The sequence below is a fragment of the Metopolophium dirhodum genome, chromosome 1 (assembly GCF_019925205.1).
Source record: "Metopolophium dirhodum isolate CAU chromosome 1, ASM1992520v1, whole genome shotgun sequence".
Classification (NCBI taxonomy): Eukaryota; Metazoa; Arthropoda; class Insecta; order Hemiptera; family Aphididae; genus Metopolophium; species Metopolophium dirhodum.
Window position 1 is genome coordinate 36,396,266 of NC_083560.1, and position 23,640 is coordinate 36,419,905.

Genomic DNA, 23,640 nt, shown 5'->3' on the forward strand with positions numbered 1-23,640 from the left:
TTCGAGTTCGAATCCCGGTTCGGCCAAAAAATTTTTAAATTATTTCCCGCGGCTAATTGATAGGGAAGAGTGGCGGGGGGATTATCGTACAAGTGCGTGATTGATGGTGGGGGTATCTGAAGAGCGGGGTAGCGGGGGGAATGTCGTGTACGTATGTGATAGATCTGCTCAACCCATGGGTTGAGCAGAGGTGTATAGATGTATATGGGTTGAGCAACGGGTTTCGCGGGTTGAGCCATCAGGTATAGGGCTGAGCCAGCAGGCTGGGGTTCCAGAACTCTCTTTTTTATCCTACTGTTGTTTTATTGTGAATTTTATTATATTGTTGATAATTTTCTAAGTCCAAAACAATGCTCGTACAGAGTGGCGTGAAGGTGCTTGCACTAATGGGTGGTAGTACACGTCTAAAAACAGGCCGATTCGGGCTCCCTTATATATGAAGGTCCCCGTACCCCTTGCCTATAGATACTGTATCTCGGCTCACGGATGTGATGTGTGTGACCATCGTTCCACGCATTTTATGACTTCCTTATATTTCTACGTATTGCTAAAAATGCTAATCTATGATTCAATTGAATAATCATTCTACTCTTTTATATTTCTATATTGAACATCGTCGCGTACAGCGTTGTAATTAAAATAACCATTATTTTATATTTTTATATTTGAATATTGTCGTTCACAGGACTCCCCGAGTAATTATATTATTCAGTGAGCCTGCCTTCTTATGCTAAACAGTAGGAAATCCTATTTCCGTTTCTAATATCCGATTTATGCCGAATTACAGTATAGCTAATTTATAGTATAGTATAATTACTATTATATTACAATGATGTTGTTAAGTAGTAACTTGCTTACTACACACACATCATTGTAAAATCAATACATTCATCGCTCTGATCAGAATCTAAAATGTAATAATATACTTACGTTAAAAATTTCAAATTAATAAGAATAATATTATTGAATTAGCCATTAGGTACCTATAACAAAATAATTATAATTATTATTCTTCGTTAACATGTCAAATTTCACATTACTCAAAAAGATATTTAATAAAAGATGGGCAAGTAAATGTGGCTCTGTTGTACAGTAGGTTACAATTGGCCAGTGGGTCACTGTAATGAATAGTGTTAAATTTTAATTCAATGATATAATATCATTGTATAAGAAAAACGATTCTAAGAGACGGTCAGTCAGCCTATGATATTACTAAGTATATTTGATGATATTATTGTGAATAAAGTAATTTAAATATAACCTATTTACGTGGAACCTTGTTTTAAATGTTCAATCCTTAAGGATCTAATTAGATATAAAAGTTGAACATTTTATACATTTTTAACTACAAAATAATTATTAAATTTTATACAAAATACAAGTATTCCAATTTATATTCGAAACCATGGATTGGTGACAGGGGTGGATTGGGTCATCGGGTATTCAGGAGTTTTCCCGGTAAGCCGCTTCTTCAAATAACCATGTATTTTAAAATATAAATTCTTAAATACCTTTTACCCTCATGTGCAATAAATTTGCATTTTTACCGATTTTACAAAATACGAATCGGATTGCGGACAATATGCATCAGTATATCAGGTAGGCAATCTACTTAAGGTGGATTGTGGACACAACGATGAGCGACAGAAATCAAAAATAGTATTTATCGAAAAGCCGAAACGGCAAATGTAATATTACAGCGGTGTCACTTGCTTTGACAATTAAAATCGAAAACATCCCTCGATTTGTTATGTAAAATCATATTGGGTGGTCTCAAGGTAACGACAAACTTTGGAACAAGTCTACTTTACTAGACATCCCGTGGGAGTAGAAAATAGAAAAAGTCAACTAGATTTGAGTAGGAATAAGCACTGTATATAATATCAAAAACTATGATTTGCTGTAACTTTTAAACAGGGCCTAAGTTTCCACAAATTTTTTTCAAACTATTTTGAATTTAGCAAACTGCTAGTACAGTTGTACACATATTTTGGGGATAAAAAATTGAAATAAAAAATGGTGTCTGGTAAAGTAGACTTATACCAATCCTATATTTTTTAAATATACTATTAGAAAATTATCTGGTTTAATCTCATTCAGTGTGAAGAATTAGCCACTAAAGCTACAGTCTGCAGTGCGCGCATATATGCTATAGAGTATAGAGTATAGATGATTGTGATCGATGGTACCATATAGGTACAAGATACCAGCATGTCTTTATAAAATGAACTATAATTTGATGGCACTTTGTCGGAAGTATCATAGTAATTTTTCTGGTTGTTTAGAATTGAAGTACCTAAATAATGTTATTTTGAATAACAATATTGCAACCACAGAAAAACTTTTTTTCAGATAATAAAAAGATATAGGTAGGTATATAGATTTTGCGTGTTGATTTAGTTAATTTACCTATCAGGTACCTATATTAAGTGAAAGTAAATTATAAGCTTTTATGCTCATCGCGATTGAAAAAGTGTCTATAAGAAATAGGTAATGATTAAATTATTAAAATACTTAACTAGCTTAAGTCTAAAAGCACATTATTAAATATTATTGAATATAAACAAATCGTAATATTAGTGATTTAAATTATTCGCTTTTATCGTGTTAAACATAGGTACGTAGACTATTATAAAGGTGTAAACATAAACTGTTCAAGAATAAATTAAAATTTGATATCGATGTATTTATAAATTGCATATCTCACTAAATGTGAAAAAAAAATTGTAGTTATGTTAAAATAGTAATACCTACATATTAATATTAATTATTATGTTGGCTGAAATTCAATATTTGGTAAATTAGTAAGTGGGCCGGTATACTTTTGTATTTTCCCGGGCCGAAATCTCCCCCCAATCCGCTCCTGATTGGTGATAACAGCTTTAGTAAATATAACAGTTTAGGTAATCGTATTTAATATATTTCATTACCAAGTTAACGTCTTAATACACTTAATATCGTATACCTACTTATTAGTTATTACTAGGGTTCAGATTTGAAGGCAATATAATCAATAAAAAAAGCATTTAAAATGTAAAAAAAGGCATTTAATTTATATAAAAAGGCAATTCATAAATATACTACAAAATAAAAAAGTGAACATTTTTTAAACACTTTCAATTGCACAAATTTTGAGAAAAATACAAATTAAAAATTAAAACTGCATGCAAAATAAACTAGTTGGTATTAAAAAAAATTCTGAAATATACTTTTTCAACTTGGGATTTTGATTTTGTTTAACTTTTGGCATAATTAAAAAAACAGAATAAAATAAACGTGTGGAAAAATTATTGAACGACAATTATTATTGCGATCGACAAATGCGGGCGACTGACGAACAATCTTGAATCTACGCATTACGAACATATTATCTTAATCTTTAAATAGGTGTACGGGTAATTTTATGGCCATACCAAATACTCGATAAGACGATATCGATAAATATTGCGATAATATTTGTAGCGGTAATACGCAAGCTGTGTATAAAATTATAAAATCAACTGAAAAATTAAACACAAAATAGGCATTTATAAGTACAAAAGGTAAAAAAAAGGCAAAAAGGCATTTATAAGTAAAAAGGCAAAAAAAGGCAAAAAAAAAAAGGTTCCATCGTCTAAGAAATTAAATGAAACACATTTTTGTATAAAAATTATTTTTCTATTATGATTAATAAAAGAAAGGCATTTGCCTTAAAATCCGGACCCTAGTTATTACCTATCAAGTATATTTATGTAATGGATTGTATCTATAATAATATTTATGTATAAAAACGTGGAAACGATAGTTACATTACCTATACCATATTTCATAAAACAAATGTTCCTACTACCTACTACCTGTAAGGCTGTAAGTCATATTAATTTCGTATATTTCTTAGATTTTTTTGGTATAAGAATAAAATACTTAAAATAATTGTTAATATAAACATTTATCTTCTTATTACAATAGTATTTTTTATGAGCGTTTGTTCCAATTTTGACAAAATTCGAAAAAATCACAACAATATTGAAAATTATTTTGAGTTAGAAATTCATAACAAAATTTCTTTTTTTATCTAAGACTTGAGAACTTAATACAAGATTTTTCATAAGTTTGTCTACCTTTGTCAAAAAAAATATCTACCGGAAAGTCGAATTACTTTTTTATGAGCGTTTGAAGTTTAAAATTTTACGACATAGGACATTCACTAGATTTCTCATGAAATGATTTTATTATTCCGTTGTAATTCAATCTAAAGATGTGCGCTATTTCTAGTCTTCACCTTTGATCTGTGCACAAGCTTTCCTATAATATGGATTTCTAGCAAAGTCATCGAATGTTAGTGAATTCAAATACATAATTATAAATATTATTTTACATACTAATAATGAGGATTATTACAGTAGTCGTAATGCATCTGATACAAACATTTTATTTACAATAATTAATAACTTGTAAAAACGATATTGATTAACAGTGTAGCGGTTGGTGGGGGACACAGTCATTTCCCCATAATATTATTGAAAATGATGGTAGAAATTATTATAATTAGCAACAGTGGTATATTTTCAATATAAATTATAAACAATTAATTTATGCTTACTTATAATCAAACAGTAGCAAGCCAAATTTGAAAATGATTTTTTTTTGTTTAAAACCATATAAAAAAAAAAGGTGGATAAGTGGATGTCGCTCTGCTGTACGGTAGGTTACAAGTGGGTCACTGTAATGGATGGTGTTAAATTTGAATTCAATGATATAATATCATTGTATAAGAAAAACGATTCTGAGCGAAAACGGTCAGTCAGCCTATGATTTTACCAAGTATATTTGATGATATTATTGTGAATAAAGTAATTTATATATAACCTATTTACGTGGAGCCTTGTTTTAAATTTTCAATCCTTAGCCATAAAAGTTAAAAATGTATACATTTTTAACTACAAAATAATTAATAAATTATAAATTTGATAAATGTTGTCAAAATTTGAACTTTAAATGCTTATAAAAAAAAATTGTGCCTATGTATTTTTAATATTTTTCAACTGCTATTAGAACGATATATCAGGAGCCTTATATTAAATTTTCACGCTTTTTTACCCAACAAATAAAAATTTATTGATATTTATATAAAAAAAACTAAAAAAATTGAAAACTGACAATGTCCGTAAACAGCTCAAAAAGAGTCAAAATATTTTCAACATTTTATGGTGTATAGAAAATGCTAGTATAAACATTCAGTGAAATTTTCAAGTATCTACAGTCATTCGTTTTTTAATTACAATAAAATAAGAAAATTGTTACATGAGAAATCGAGTAAATATCAAATGTTGTAAAAATATAAATTTCAGACGCTCATAAAAATTTAATTTAAGTTTCTTCCAGACATTTTTTTTTTTGATAAAGGTAGACAAACTTATGAGTAATCTTATATTACATTTTCAAATCTTAGATTTAAAAAGAAAAATTTTTATGAATTCTCATCAAAATAATTTGCTATTTTTCGTGATTTTTCCGTATTTTGTCAAAATTTGAACTTTAAATGCTTATAATTAAAAACTGTGACTACGGATTTTTAATTTTTTTCATCTGCCTTTGAAACAATAACCTGGGAGCCTTCTATTAAATTTTCAAGCTTTTTTACTCAACAGATAAAATTTTATTGATATTTATAGAAAAAAAAACTAAAAAAATTGAAAACTGACAATGGCCGTAAACAGCTCAAAAAGAGTCAAAATATTTTGTAAATTTTATGGTGTATAGAAAATGCTAATATAAACATTCAGTCAAAATTGCATGTCCCTACGGTCATTTGTTTTAGAGTTACACCAAAAACCAAAATCGATTTTCTCGAAAACAGATTTTGCGTAAAAATTCCCGTTTTTCCTTAATTTTTCTTTTGTTTTTCACGTCGCTTGTGAAATTTTTACTTTTGACCCCCCAAAGTACCAACTAGATTCACTTTCCTATCAGAAAAGTTACTATTGAAGAAAATCCAAGCACTTTTACTGTCCTAAAAGGTGATGACAGACACAAAAATAAAAAAAAAAACACACATCATTGTAGAATCAATACATTCATCGCTTCGCTCAGAATCTAATAGTTAACCAAAAACGTGTCATCAAACATACGACCCATAATTCTCCTGACACTATTTCTTATATCTTTTCTTCCAACAAATAAAGATATTTTACTAACCTATCGGTGAATCAAAAAATTAATGTTTTATAGCAATGAAACCGTATTTTGAAATATTAAATAATTACCAATGATTTTCTTAAATCTTTATCTTGAATTTTGTTATGTAATACTTTTATAGGAAATAGTGATTCCAAGTCCAAGTCGTCTGATGTTATAGTTGTTCCTACTGAGTTGTTCATATTTTTTTCAATATTTTCATTTATAGATTGGTATAAAACCTTTAATGCTCGCGAATTTCATATTTCAAGAAAGAGAAAGATGTAAGCGATATGCTATAAAAATCTGAAAGAAATTAAATTATTGGTTTATTTTAAACATTAAATAAATCTATATGAATTTTAGTCAGTTAAACAGTAACATAATTTTAACGAATCGCATAAACAATACCCACGGAAGAAAGCACCGTTAAAACTTGTACATAATATTATATTATAACCAAATTTAACAAATTTCCTAAAAAATTCAGTTTTTATTAAATATAAATTCAATATATCCATTATAAAAACGACTAACAAGCAGTGTTGGGTATAGTAACGTAACGCAAATTACAAATTACTGTAACACAATTAATTTTTCAGTAACTCAGCAGTAATTTGATAACATTTTACTTAAAGTAACGCAATTGTAACGAAATTACTTTTGAAAAGTTATTTCTATGATGTAACGTACTAACGCGTTATTTTTCCCGTTATTAAAATAATAGTTTTGATTTTTGTATGTATATAAGTATATAACAAAAACAAGCTGATAGGATATCCCAGAAAAATTAAAAATCAATTATATTTATTTTTGATTCCGATAACAGTTAACATTCCAGGAATAAATGTTATCACTTTATTAGCAGAAAGAAAAGAGTTCGGTTAAAAATAAAATATAATAAAAATTAATTATGATTTATGACTTATGACTATATAGCCATATATGTGAGATGATTGTACATTAGTACATAAAACTATAATTATAGGTTTATTATCACTAGGTCTATGATTGTAAAATATTAAATATATACATAATAATTAAATCATATAAAAAGAATATGGTTCAAAAAAAAAGTAACGTTTTTTGTAACGCACTACTTTATTAATGAAAAAGTAATGTAACGTGATAAAAATAATTTTAGGTAACTCAAATGTAATTTAAATACAAATATTTGAAGTAATGAGTAACGTAATTTAAGTACTTTTTAAAAGTAATTTACCCAACACTGACTATAGGTTACTTATTTACTATAGGAGTTTTTTTACTGCAATGTAACGTGAAACATGACGAGTCATCTTACGACATCAGACATCATAGCAAATATAATGCATTACTTGAAAAAAAATTATTCTATTACATAGAATATAGATAATAATATTTTTAAAAGCATGTCAACGAAATATTTGTTTTCTCTCTCGGACCCACATGCAACATGGATAAAATGCATTCAAGTAAAATAGTTTTTTTTTATGATTTTTGATTAATTTAAGAAAAAAAAATTTAAAACTGGAAAAAATTAATTTCATTTCATTTCAGGAATTAATGTTATTACTTTATTAGCAGAAAGAAAAGAGTTCAATTTAAAAATAAAATAAAATGTAATAAAAATAAAATATAGTTTGTCATGCATAATAGGACTATTATCACTAAGTCTATGATTGTAAAATAAATCATATGAATTCAATATGGTTGAAAAAAATTATAACTGTAATCTATAATAAAAAAAAAGTAACGTTATTTGTAACGCACTACTTTATTTATAAAAAAGTAATAAAACGTGATAAAAATAATTTTAGGTAACGCAAATTTAATTTAAATAATAATATTTGAAGTAACGAGTAACGTAATTTCATTACTTTTTAAAACTAATTTACCCAACACTGCTAACAAGATACATGGAACACCTACAATAAAGCAGAGTGAATTCCGGGTTTTTATATAGAATTTATAGTTAAATGTATAACTATGTAAGTAGCTAAAAAAGTACAAGACTTGACTCAAACCAATCACGATTTCAATAATTAGGTAATAACGATTATATCCATACAAGTGACGTAATATACAAATGTGTGTTTCAGTATTTGAAAATAAATATCAAGTATTAAGCATATCAGTTTTGGAATGCACTATTGATAATTTAAAATTTAAAAATATCAATTAAATATTTTATTTTACACTAGGTATATCAGTATTCCTTTCTTTTAAACTTTTAATTATTATACAAATAATAAACTATTGATTCAATATTCAGCTTTAAAATCGTATATTAACCTATTTACCTATATAATTAACCGGGCACGAAACGAAAATAAAGACCAATATAATAATAAAATTATAAAACTACCTATACTAATAGAAATCATCTAGACTTGAATAACGTCTTCACTCAAAATCATTTTTTATTGTACCTACCTATATAGGTCGTATCATTGAGTTCAAATTTAACATACCCATTACAGTAACCTACTAAATGAAATCACTACCTTCAACACCTACAGCAGAGCTACTTTATACATCAATCGTTATTATAATAAACACATGCACATTATTGTTAATGGTAAGTAAATACAAAAACTAAAACATTACCTGATAATATCGTGTTTTGGTTTTCAACAGGATAATGTAGTTGACTAAAGAATCAAGTGTTTTTGATACATAGGCGTAGAAGAAGCAATCAAGTGTACAGCAACGCATTTAAGTAATCGTCCAATCATTGCATGGCCCAACATTATTAGGCATGACGTGAAAAATCACCTCGGTAGTAAGGCCGTGCTAACCAGACAAAAAGGTTACGACAACGCACTGCCACAAACCGACAACAGAAGTAGGTCGTGCTGAAAACCACTTAAGCGTTATTAAGTATCTCTTCTGTTATCGGTATGCGGCAGTACGTATCATGGCCTTTTTGTCAGGCCCGGCAACCTTCAAAGAGCCTGACTCCCGAGAGCCCTACTCAGTTAAAGTTATTAGTTATATATGTTCAGTTGAACCATTTGTGTTTAAATTTGTGTGTATAAAATAAATCTGTTTACTAATTTACCTAACGTATTTGTTTTATAAGGTAGATTTTTAAATTACCATTTCATTATTACCAATATGAGTTATTAATGTTTCACTAAAACTATAATAATAATAATAGTTTGAATCCTAAAAAACCAAGTGCAAGGTCATCGGACATTCCGCACTCACACATTCATACCTTATCAGTAAAGAGCCCCAACCAATATGCAACACATGCAACCAAATACTAACTATTAAACACATAGTGGAAGAATGCGCACTATACACCTCAATACGCACCGAACTGAAGATGCCACCCAATATTGCAAAAGCACTCGATGAACACAACACGACAAAAATCATTAAATTCCTAAACATTACCAATATTATTAAAAAATTGTAAACTCTGTAAATAACAAATGTTAAAAAACTATTATTTCATAAATGTACACTTAACTTTAAGAAACATATATGTAACTTTCCCAGGCTAATAACTTGCTGTTGAAGCCTTAAAAAAAAAAAACCAATAGTGCACAATAGTTAGCCATTTTGATGAAAATGAGGTCATGGATTCATGTAACACTGTAAAAAAGCTAAGTTTTAGAAAAAGTAGCATTTAAATACCACAACGATCAACTTTCAACTACTTATAACTTAATAGCTATATTTACGGCCTTACGGGTAATGTTCGATATTAATAAAAAAAAACTGTCAGGCCTCGTATAATTGTCGGATTTTGTTTTTAAGAAAAGGGCTTTCTACAGCCCGCATTGAACTCTGAATTTTTTATTTACCTTTTTCAAATACTTAATGAAATAAAACAATTTGTAAAAATAGCTTAAAATTTCTCGTGGGCTGTAGAATATTTCCCTAAATAAATTTAATAATTTAATAATAATAATTTTGAGGACAAAATTACATTTGCACCGGATGTCATAAGAAATTATATTAGTCAATAATAATTCTAATATTATGTTGTACAGGAATACTATATTTATGTATTATTATTTATTTATACTTTATTCTTTCTCTGCCGTTTTACTGTTTTAGGTTTCTATACGAAGTTAGCCAGATTGCCTACATCGAAAAATTAAATCTAAAACAATATTATTTTTAGTTTATATAATTAGATCAGTCGTTATTAATATAATTCCCAACTAATAAGTAATAGAGTAATACCACTTCTGCGATATATGATCAGAACTTAGTAGTTGCAATATATTTTTCTTTATTATTATTATTATTATTATAATATTAAAAATAATTATCCCTTACTACTATTATAAACTATAATCTATAGAAATGTATATATCTAACAAGGTATTAGAATATTTGATGATAAATATTAAAGAATAATATTAGTTAAAAATTAAACTATGTAAATACATTGATTAGGACCTAATTAGGTAACCGGGTATTGTTACTGTACCAATGTTGTTAAAAATGTCTCCATAATATGTTGATGTTTGTAATTGATCTATCCAGGGCCGGATCAGACAAACTCGGCCCATCGAGTTTTCCGTATATTTTACCTGCCCACTTACAAACTGGCGGCCAAATTTTTTTTTATTGCTTATTGCTACATAAGGTACACTCATCTCTTCTAAACGATATCCCGTACAAACACAACAAAGAGTACCATGTTATATTATATGAGTTAACAACATTGTTTAAAGGTTTTTCAAATTTAATAATTTCAGCCAGTTTGGGTTTATAATGTTGCTGTACAAATTAATTTAATAAAACCATATACAAGGTAATTATTTTATCTCAAATTACTCAGTATTTGAAAAATATTAAATTTTTTTTGTTGTTTTCCTTAGGGACACGTCAGTCAAATATTCAATATATTCAATTCTTGAAAACTCCATAAAAGTTAATACTTTACCAATAAATTAGAATTGTGTGATAATCACCTTGTATACATGGTTAAGTGATTGATCTCACCAAATGTATTGTCTCATAATATAAACATGCCTAATAATATAATAGGTACATAAAGGATTATAGATATTTTCTGTTTCACTTATCGATCATAGACCTAAGACCGTAGTAATATTACAATTAATACAATTTATTAAATAGTAGTTTTAGAATTTTAATTAAAAAAGTTAAAATTTATAAATAAATAGCTAATTAAAATTTGCGGTGAGAGGGTGAATGGTGGTCACATAAGGGAAAACTCATATATATCCTACCAAATATAACACCGAAACTTAAATCAATCATCATTATTGTTTTATTAAACTCATAGGCTACAACATAATATTTGAGATTGAAAAAGCGAATCCAGTTGGTACTTTAGGAGGTCAAAATTGAAAATTCGAAGTAATTTTAAAAGCGTCAAGAAAAAAAAGTGGAATAAAGTGGTAGTTTCTATGCAACACCAATTATTCATCATATTTTGACTCTTTTTTAGCTAGTTAGGTATAGGCGTTAGCCTTGATAAATTATTTTAAAACTATTTCATATAAACTTTTTTACTCTGTAAAAAAGTTTGTAAATTTAATACAAGGTTCCTTATAAGTTTAATTAATGTAATTTAAAAAATGTCAGAAATACAAAGAAATGATTATTTTTTATATGGATTTAAAAAAAAGGTTAAAAAAATTTAAAAAAATATAAATTGAATAAAAAATTATTATTGAATAAATAAACTGTAAATTGGACAAAAAGTTAGTTTAAGAAAAATCTATATTTAATAAAAATCATGGTTTAATAAATAAAATTTGATTAGGATAAAAAAAAGGGGTGGGGCTTGTCAGACCGAAAATCAAGTGGCCGAAAGTCTAGTGATCGAAAAGGTATCTGGTCGAACACATTTTCGATCGAAAAATATGATATCGAAAATGCAAATGATCGAAATGTTATGTAATCGAAATATGTTATGGTCGAAAAATATATATTTCCGCGTTTAATTGATCCGTGAATAACATACATTTGTTCAAAAATTTGCGGGCAAGCCTTGAATGTTCCATCTGCTAACCAGCAGGTGGATTCGCTTAAATATTTACAGTTTTCATTCGTCGTAAACAATAGCAAATTTTCATTATTTTAATTAAAAATAATTCACCTTTTGGTGTTTGACACATTGTTGGGGCTAGACATATTTCATCAATAGATTTTGGTTCTTTATAGTTTTCTACATTGCGTCTTTGACGTTTTACTAATTGTTGAACTGAATTCTTACTCACGTGTGAAGTAACAATTGTCGAACAATCGTTAATAGATTTCTGATAAATCTGTAATGGTTTATCTTCGATTGAACTTTTCGCATTCGTAATAAATCTTTGTTTTTTTTATATATGCAATTATTTATATTTAATAAAATTCCTCCACGGATGCTAGGTACAATATCAATATTCATATTAAAATATAAAAAAATAACTGTTGCAAAAATATGTATAAAATACTAACGTAGGTATATTGAACACTGAACAGATGATAAACACTATTGGTACGCACATATTATACTGAACAGTCGTTACACAATAAGTACCTACTACGATATATCTACATACGGGCTAGGTACATCTATAAAAATATTAGATTAAGTAATCGAAAAGCTAATCATTATCTTTACTTCGATCAAAGACCCCATTTGACCACAAAATTATTGTCATATCTAAATAGTAAATACCAATCAATAATAATTTTTAAGCAATGTTAAATTTATTTTAACCGCACGGGATAGAACTTATTTTTTAGTGTCAGTAGCATAGACCTATAATACTAAGATAGTTTATAGGTCTATGGTCAGTAGCATTAGATTGAGTTGTGTAATTTTTGTTTTATCATTTGTTAAAGTTTAAGAAATGCTGTGTTACACAATACCTATCTGATGCATGAGGCAAAGTTGATAGCCATCTCTTTTTGCCATTGATGTCCTCCTATTTTCTTCTATGATTAGACCCAATATTAAACTTTAAGATAACATTTTCTACGAATATAAAATTTAATATAATCTATATAAGTTATATAGTAATCAAAATTATAATAAATTATATTATCAAATATTTATCATATTAGATTTATTTTATGTGCATAAGCTATAAGCATAGCATGTTTTTAATTTTAAGTAAAAATAATGTGAATATAAATTTGCGGTGGGCAGCCCTAGGCCAAAGTAAATTTGACAGGCATCAAGTCATTAGTGTACTAAATCAAAGGTATAATTTTGTTGAGTTTCGATGGAATTTAAACTCAATTTGTTGGCTGTAAGGTTTTAAATTACCGGGAAAGTGTCTTATCTATAAAACTACTTGCTGTGTTAACAACTATCCAAAATTTCTGTACAAGTATCTTAAGACGTGACAACTGCTACCTAAATATTTTCCATAAATGTGTATAGAATCTAATATTTTTTTAATTTGAAAGTATTATATTTTTAGGAGTACCTACCTTCAAATATAAAAGGAATTTTGAGTCATGTTAAGTTAGTTGTCATTAAGAGTTATGTTAAGTTAAAATGTTTAGTCTTTCAATGTTATTTTTATGGAAGTTCAATTTCATGCCATAAGGTAGTAGAAGTAGTAACTACGAACGTCGGAGAGCCCGAGCCTCGGAAGTTGGAAATATTGCCATCATAGTCCATATATTCATTCTTCCATGACTATTGATTTTAAGCTATTATTTTATTCTAAATACTTTTAAAGTTTTAACTTTTGTCAACAGAATTCCTGTATTATAAAGATGCCACCGAAACATCCATTTATGGACTGTAAGTCTCGTAAACTAAGAAAGAAGAGAATACCAACCACCACCAAATCAAAAGAGAAACTATTTTGTCCCAGAACTATGGCAAGATATGATGGATTGCACGGTGATTATCTTACTAAATGGGTATACAAGATGTGTTTGAACATTTTACTAAGCCAAGAAGCTGTTACAAACCATTTGGCTAATTGCAGTGGACAAACTAGACAACCTAGCCAAGCTCCACCTAAGTAATAGTTCATCAAGTCTTATTTTTTTATTAATTATTATCAAACATGATATTAAAAAGTTAATTTATTTTCATTTTGTTCAGTAATGAAGATACTCATTACATATGCAAGTATTGCGACAAGGTATTTTCAAGGGGTGTTAAGCTAAAAAAGCATTTGGAACAACATGAAAAATCATCAAGCCGTCTTGACTCAGAACTATCTGACATCGAAGTTGAAGATCGTCCTATAAAAACAGAAAATGCAAGTGAAGATAACTACCAACCTGAGGATTAAAATCCATGCATTAACATTGATTTGATTTAATTTTATTGTATTCGTATTATTTTTGATTTTGTGATGGATATTATTTTATTTTGACAATTCCTTACAGCTTACAATTCGTTGGCTTGGAAATAAAGAGTTCTATGTGACAATATCAAAATTGTGCGTTCTTAAGATTCAAAAATTAAAATAACGAAATATTTGACTTTAAAAATCTACCAGGAATTATAGTTTTTGTTTTGTTTTAGTGGTTAATATAGGAAAATATATAGGCAAATAATGGTGTTAGGACCCATTGAGTCACAAAAAAAAACCTGGAGCTTAAGCACCCCCTTGTTCAAATGTCTAGTTGCGCCCATGTCTGTATTCAAAAGATGAAACTGTATGTGTAGTTTTAAAATCAATACATTCTGGGGATTTTTGGTTAAACATTAAAATGTGAAACATTTAAAAAAAGATAAGGTTAAATTTTAAAAACTGCAAATTTGTGATAATCTTTAAAACAAAGTTTATCAAGTACTAACAATTCAAATGGATTATTTTAATTCACTTTTGATAAAGCTGAATATAAAGCTAATAGAGACCAGATTTCCAATTTTTTTTTAAGAATTTCTCTGTTTGAGAATGGTCCATTATCAACTAACTGATTCCTGAGAGGCCTGGGGTAGACAATTTCATTATTATAATATTATTATTATTATATTCTTTACTAGGTTAGGTTAATGTTTACGGACCATTTCAAATTTCAATTTTTTTAGTTTTTTTTCCTATAAATATCAATAAAATGTTATTTGTTGGGTAAAAAAGAATGAAAATTTAACACAAGGCTCCTGATATTTTGTTACAATAACAGTTGAAAAATATTAAAAAGACAGTCACAATTTTTTTTTAAAAAAGCATTTAAAGTTTGATGTTTAACATCGTTTATCAAATTTAAAATTTAAAAAACTTTGTAAATGAATTTTGATTTTTAAAAATGTATAAAATTTTAAATTTTATAGCTAAGGATTAAAAACTTACAACAAGGTTCCATGTAAGTAGGTTATTCTGTAACCAAAAAATCCCAAAAAAATAAAAACATTGTTTCTTATAGTTATTTTATATTAAAATTTGGAGGAAGTTACATATGAAATAACCAAGAATAACATAGTTATTTTGTTGTAATATTATAATATTAATTCAATTTACCGACTACCGTGTTAATAACAATAGTAATAACAATGTAAAAATAACATAAAATATCCACACTGACAAATCGTTACCACTCATAATCGTTTTTCGTATACAGTGATATTAATATCTTATATCATTGAATTCAAATTTAATACCATCCATTATACAGTGACCACTTGTAACCTACTGTACAGCAGAGCAACATTCACTAACCCAGCTTTTTTTTTTAATAAATGTAGAAAAAATTATGAGGCATCTTGTATTACATTTTCAAAACGATGATATAACTAGAAACATTTCTATCAATTTCCAACTCAAAACAGTTTGCACATTTTCGTGATTGTTACTTATTTTGTCATAATCCAAACTTTAAATGCTTATAAAAAAAAAACTGTGCATAATATGTATCATTAATATTTTTCTACTGCCATTGTAAAATTATCTTAAGACACTTGTATGAAATTAGCTCACGTATTTACTAAATTAACAATATTTTATTGGCATTTAAGAAAAAAAACAAAAAATTTTAAATTTAAATAGTCCGTAAACAGTTTGAAACGAGTTAAAATAATTTCAAAATTGTAGTGTATAGAAAAAGCTAATTTAAACATTCAGTAAAAATTTGTGTCTCTAACGGTTTTAGAGTTACATAAAAATCCATAGTCGTTTTGTCAAAAACCGTTTTTCCTTAATTTTTCTTTTGTTTTTTCCAGTGCTTTTGAAAACTACTGGGAAATTTTCACTTTTGACCCCCTAAGTACCAACAAGATTCTCTCTCATATAAAAAAAGTGCTGTTGAAAAAATCTAATAATTCTTACTGTCCTAATAAGTGATGACAGACCCAAATGAAAAAAAAACAAAAATAATCCTCATTGTAAAATCAATACATTCATTGCTAGCTTAGATGAGTGGAGTAGTGATCAAACATTTCGTGGGGTAACCCTGTACCACTCCACTCCGCTCATTAAAACTCTAAATACTTATAAGTTATAACTCATAAACTACTCGTCCTATAAATTCGATTTTTACGTTTTGAATTATTTAGACAAATATTCTACTTTGGAATATGAAAGTAAAACTGTATGTTATCATACAAAAAAGAAAAAAACCTTAAAAATTATAAGGATAAAACTTGAAACTATGTAAAATAATATTTTCCAAAACATATTTACACTTCTTGAAATAATGAGTGTTTGATGATAAAATAATCATCCTTTATAAAGGATGTTTTAGTCATTACTCATTAGATATAAACGATTCGTTGATACACGTACCTAAGCAACCTCTAATATTATAAAGGAATAAACTTAAAAATAAATGAGAAAAACAGCTATTTCAACTTAATTATTATATTTAAAAAACCATAGCACTCTACTGGATATTTTTCCTATACCTACAAGTAAAATCTATGAATCATAAATATGTTTTTGTTAAAAAGTAATCATATGACGACAAATAGTCGAAAACCCAACAAAAAGTCGTTCAGAAACAAAAAAAAACGTGTATCTATCTAGCCCCAAAACATGTCTATGTTGAAATGACCATCTATTTGTGCAACAGCACAAAGTATAGCAGGTGCACTTGAGTTATTAAACCCACATTTTTATTGGTAATGAGTCATTGCATTTGACTAATACTACTGTTGTTGTACCACAAGGGCAACTATCTCTACGGGTTTCACCAGGATTCTTTGGTTTTACATAATATCTTAATATTTATTATAAAACTACGGGCTACGGATCTATAGTGAATGTATTGTTCTGCGGGTTGTTGTAAAATTAGTACTATATAACCTAACCTACATGAACTAATTTTTGCATTTTATTGCCTAGGTACCTTTTCATTACATAAACTTATAAGTATTAGCATTGATTATGAATACAAATTATGATTATGATTATGAATTTCAACATATAGTGGAATAAGAAAGAGCAATTTAATGACAACTGTCAAATGGGTGAGGCTGACCAAGATATTTTAAACAGACTACAATTAATTAACAATATAAATCCTTCTTTACAAAATGCTAAGGATAATATTCAATACTACATCTTAGGATACATTATTTTAAAAATAATTAAGCAACTTGATTGTGATTCTTGCATAAAAAGTCTTTTCTTAACATACCCAATTTAAATAAAAAATAATGTACCAATGCACTAATAACTTGTCTCTTGATCATAATATATTTAGTGAATTAGATTGCAACAGTAGTATTTTGAAACGACCCTGTAAAATGATTTTAATTTCCTTACTTATATATGTGTCAGATTAAAATCATTTGGCAAAGAATATTCAACAGTAGTAAAAACTACCAGTAAACAACAAAAATTAAAAAAATTAATTTTGTTTTCTAATCATTAACTTAGTAAGTAATTATATATAATGTATTAACTAAGGTTTTGCGCTTAATTTTCTATATTTTTTAAAATGTAAAATATAATATCTAAATTGTTTTTTTTTACAATTATGTTTTTATTATGTTAACATTTAATAAAATAATCTTTTGTTATTATGGTTTATTAATTCAAGGAATTTAACTTGATTTCTTTGTATGTGCAGCACTAAACAAATGTTACTTGCAATATACATCATACTAAGTGTACATATTAAGAATTGAAAATGAAAATTTTAGTTGCCTGCCTAGCAAATGTTCACAGTTTTCTGGTAGTGCAAGTACTACATTTTCACAGGCCAATATACATTATACACTGCCTACTGGAAGTAAGCACTCAGTAATAGTACTGGTCACTTGAGTGTTATTCAATAATAAATATTAATTATTAATAAGCGATGCTAAAATACGTTTGAATTTCTATTTTTTTGATCAGTTACTTATCACAGTAATTGATAATGATAACAAAATGTAAACATTGCCCAATCTGCATATGGCGGCCAGACTTTAATAATTGAAACGAGTCGGCTATCTAGTTTCATATTATTTATCAGTGGTCGCTCTCTCCCTCACTGCTGTCCTTGTACCATGAAAATGAGAGATATCTCGTCAACGCGTTTGTTTGTGTGTTTTGAATATTGTTGTGTTACCGTAATGGCGAACCGCGTTCGTTGATCCATCATTTCACATTTGTTATTATTACGTACCGAAACGCGACAGCAGAGGCCGACAAACGGACAGAGAATAGCACATTGCACACGCGGCACGACGTTTGAACGGTTTCCGCGTCAACCCATATCGACCGATCTGTTTTCGGCTGAACTGTTTTTCCAACAAACGTGCATACGCGCGCGATTCCCCTCTAATCGCTCCAGTCCGCTGACTGTCATTGTTAGATACGTAAGGCAAGTTAGTCTGTTAAACGATAAGCATGATGAGGAGAAGTAACAGAGGTGGTGTCGGTCGTGTCTCGGCGATTTCCAAAGAGTGTCGGATCGTAAACGGCGGTGGTGACGAAGGATTCGTAAACCACTGCGAGCAGGTGCTCGATGACCAAAACAAAATGGTGATGGCCGCGTCTAAGATATCGCCGTGGTCTCTGACAGCGATCAGACGGTAGCCTCCATCAACCACCGCGTCTACCCGCTGGCGACCAATAAGCTGAGTAAACTCAAGGCCCGTTCATTCCTGAATCACAAGTTAAAAGAAGAGTCCAGCAAACCTGTGGCCCTGCTGAATAAAAAGGTTTGTTGTACAGCTCAAACAGAAGTTGGCGGTAGCTAATCAATATATAGCTAAACCAGTTGCTATATAGAGAGAAAAACTTGGGTGTCTTACCATTCGCACGAGTTTCTTCAACATGCTCATCTGGCATAGGAAATTTGAGTTTGGCTGAAATACAAGATCAGCAAGAACAACGAGACATTAAACTTAAAAAGCAAAGGACTCGTCAAGCTGCTACTAAACAACTAAACCCAGATCCATTAGAATCCAACCAGACAAAACAGCGGAGAACTAGTATTACACAAGTTAAATCAGGTTGTATTTTAAAAATAATATTTTCCCAACAGTGTATAATTTTTATTGATTAATAACTATGCATAGGAAAAATGCAAGAATTGTCTTTGACCACAGCAGATGATGCATATTATAACACATGCCTAGGAAATTATGATCCTACAAATGATAAACCAGTTTCCAAAAATACTAAGAGTAATTTAGAAGTAAGCATTTCATTTAACATGTATAATATAATCTGTTAAATATTTAGTATTGTCTTTATTACATAAGCATGTATGATTTTGCAGACACCAAGTTGGAGGGTTATAAAATATTCTGGTAGGCGTTCTGTAAAAGACACAGAAATAATGTCCGATCGTATCTTTGAAAAGAGACATCATAAACATGAACAAAAGGAACAAATATGTAAAAGGTAATGCAATTATAGATTGTTGTTTTTTTTTTTTTTGTACTTATATTATTTAGGTAATATTAACAATTTAATATTGTTATTTTAGACGGGATTTGCGACGATTGAGGGAATTATTACGAGTAGAAAATTTGAAGCAAGGTCGATATAAACACCATTCACAGAAATCTAATAATAAGGAAGAATTCACAACTTTATTGCCCAGTCCATCGAACATTAAAGTAATTGAAATCACAGATAAATTACCTGTGTCTGCATTTGACTACAATTTATATAATTTGAAATGTTAATAACTACTTAGTTTATTTATTAAAGACTATTAAACTTAAAATATTATGTTAGTTATGTTTATAAGGTTAAAAGCATCCCATTTATAGCTAATATTGATTTAACTCATAAAAGAGAATAAAATACAAATTATCTACAACAATTGCTAAATTTAACATTTTAAGAATAGTTATATACCATGTACAGTGTCTAAAAATCTAACTATTGTCAATAACAAATCATAAGTATTATAAATGTAAATTAGGGTGGTCCTTATTTTTCATTTATGGTTTTTGATTACCCCTCTTAGAATGGTTCAACTTCAAAAAAAAAATCATACAAAAAAGTTTCATGCAAATTCTTTAATTTTAACCCGTGCCGCAAAAGCTCTAACGTTACAAAAATAGAAAATTTTCAATATTAAAATTTTTTTTTGATATTTTTAAACATAACTCCAGAAAAAAAAATTTTACAAGAAATTTGTATGGATACAAATTATAGAAAACTAAATTTACTACAATTTGTTTCATATATAATAGTACAAATAATTAATTATATAAACAATTTACAATAAATAATAACATAATGTCTTAATACTCATTACTTACATCTTTAACATATTTTAAATATAAATGATACAACTAAATGTACCTATTACCGTGTAATTTTTTTTTTTTTGTGGTCAGGTTATTTTTAACAATAATCACTAACAACTTGTAGTAGGTATTGTTTTTGAGATTCATCTTTGGTTATTTTATTGTTATAATCCTCTATAAGTTTTACTCCTCTTTCCGCAAAATCATTTATAACTGGAATATTTTTTTAAAATGAACAGAGCTTTATTATAATCTTCATTAATTTTCCAATATAAATGGTCTTCATTCAAAAAAGTGGTATTGATTGCAAATCTTTTAAATAGTTTTTTGGTATTGACACATATAAAATCATTGATTTCCTTTTCTAATAACTCGTTAGCATTTTTTGGAGATATAATTAAACGTGCATTTGAACTTAATTCTGATGTACAATCGTCGTTGTTTAGAGCATGAATCATTTTTCTTTTAGTCTCCAGTGACAGCCTCATCAAAAAAAGCAAATGTACATAATTCTGCAGATAAATACCATAAGTGACCACAAAACTTTTTAACATTTTATATAAAAGATTTTTTATAAAAGTCAAGTCTTGTAAAGGTGCTTTGATTGAAGATGGTGAATTAAACCATACTTTTATGTATAATCGTACAATAAAAATGCAAATACTTCTTAAAGCACTTTCTTCTTTGGGTATTAATCGAAACTGTTCACAAAATAAATAAATTGTTAAGCTACGAATAGCTTTGGCCATCCACCGAGCGTGATGAATGGCACCTGGTATTTTAAAAATAATATCATTTGAAAGTTTTCCGTCCAAAAAAATTACTTAATTCTAGTAACACTCAGTAATCATCTCTTAGATGCTTTTCTAAAAGTTGATCTTTAGAAAATTTAATAATATGATCACATACGTAATTTACAGAATCCATAACAATTTTTTTGTATGCCAGGATTAAAATTGTTAGGGTTAATTGTTCCCCAGGCTTGTTGGAACCTTTTAAAAATTGGCATGTCTGGGCACGATGCTACCCCAAATTTTTAATCAAACATACTTTTTAATATAATTTTATATATTTTGTGGTGGCATGGTAAATATATGATTTCACGTTCTAACAGTTGTTCGAGCAAAACACAAGCACCGTTTAAGCGACCTGTGTTTGATGCTGTAGTATTGGAACACAATGCTTGTACATTTTCATCTAAACACCAATCTAAAAGCGTTTGGTATACTGCGTTGGCTTGTTCGCGTCCAGTGAATGTTACAATGTGTCATCGAAATAATCTTCACGTATTAATCGAAAAATACGAGTTTAGGTATACTTTACCCAGTACCCACCTAACGATTCTATACTTTGTATCATAGATTACAACGTGTAGTATTACTTACAAACAATACAAACTATATTATACACTACCTACATAAGTTTATGTTTATTTAAATCGCATTATATGATATAGAAAACATTTTATTTATTGCCGTGCTAAAAAATAGTTACAAATTTTTATTTTAAAAATTAAATATTTAAAAAAAATGTATCAGTATATAACTGTTGTAATAATAATAATGTGTAATTAGTGTCCTTACAATGTTTTTGTAAAATCATTATTTTAAGAATTATGAATAATTATATAAAAAAATTAACGATTTGGAACATTTTTTTATTATTAAAACTTTAAAGCTTTTGCGGCACAGGTTAAAAATGACAAATTTGTCTGAAATTTTTTTAATATGATTTTTTGAGTATTGGAACCGATTTTAGGGGGGTAACTTGAACATTTTGCAATTTTTTTTCCTTCAACTATACCAGAGGACCACCCTAATGTACAACCTACTTTAATTTAATATTTTATTTTTAAATGATTTCATTAAAGCTGAAGAAATATTAAGCAAATACTGCAAAGAAAACTTAAAAATAAAAACTACATTAAACAGCACAATACTAATGGCTTATTTATTATATTCAACAGACATGGAGAATTTAATTATTCTGCAGCGATGCTTTTAAGTACTACACAGGTGTTTCACTGTTTCTTTTATATTGATCACTTTTTGGTGATTGTAATTTAATTTCTGACAAATACCTAGCATACTTTAAAAATGCATTAGCATAGTAAATCTGTTTTAATAGCGTTTGGTGACAATATTATATACTTATTAGCCTATAAATATATTTTTGTGTAAATATAAATTGAATCTATTTTCAAATGCACAATAAATACATCTATATTTTATTAAACATAGTTCATATTGGTTAAAAAGTTGAGATGTGGTCAATTTTGATTTACTTGGTTGCAATTTTGTAATTACACGTACAAAAAGGTACAAAAAAGTAGTGTCCAATCAGAATGCAATTTTAATTGACTCAACTTGACATACGGTACTTATAGCTGTGAACCCAGCTTGAACTTTGTTGAACAATGAACATTTTTTACATTTTTAACTACCTACTAAGTAGTTTGTAAATTTTCAATTTGATAAATTTTGTCAAAATTTGAACTTTAAATAGGTACTTATCAAAAAAAGTCATGTCTATGGATCTTTATTATTCCTTAACTGCTATCATAACTACTAATTAAGGAACATTGTATTAAATTGTCATATAATAGGTATACAAACAATGTTTTCATGAATATCTAACTACAAAATAATTTGCAAACTGTCAAATTATTGACTGTTATGATGAATTTCGTAAAAATTTGAACTTTAAATTTCTATAAAATCGTAATAATGTATTTTTAAAATTTTGTTTGTATTGCCAAAATTCGTTATTTTAATACAAGGCTCCTGATATATTGCTTAAATAGCAATTGTAAAGTACTAAAAATACTTAGGCACGATTTCTTTTTATAAGCATTTCAATTTGATTTTAAAATTTAAAAATGTGTAGATTTTTTAGTTAAGAATATATTA

At 28.0% G+C, this 23,640-nt stretch overlaps 1 protein-coding gene and 1 pseudogene across 1 annotated transcript; both read left to right on the forward strand.

Moving 5' to 3' along the window:
- The first annotated feature begins 13,851 nt into the window (after window positions 1-13,851).
- LOC132937434 (uncharacterized) lies at window positions 13,852-14,511 on the forward strand. The gene is made up of 2 exons (XM_061004256.1): window positions 13,852-14,105; window positions 14,189-14,511. The coding sequence occupies exons 1-2, from the start codon at window positions 13,852-13,854 to the stop codon at window positions 14,379-14,381; spliced, it is 447 nt and encodes a 148-aa protein (XP_060860239.1). The 3' UTR covers window positions 14,382-14,511.
- A 3,958-nt stretch (window positions 14,512-18,469) lies between these two features.
- Window positions 18,470-22,799, forward strand: LOC132934595 (protein male-specific lethal-1-like; annotated as a pseudogene).
- Window positions 22,800-23,640: the final 841 nt, after the last annotated feature.

What these genes read in the sequence shown, in the direction of transcription:
- LOC132937434 (XM_061004256.1), top strand. Translation starts at nt 13,852, where the DNA reads ATGCCACCGAAACATCCATTTATGGACTGTAAGTCTCGTAAACTAAGA. An exon ending in CCTAGCCAAGCTCCACCTAA is followed by an intron (nt 14,106 to 14,188) that starts GTAATAGTTCAT and finishes CATTTTGTTCAG; the next exon opens with TAATGAAGATACTCATTACA.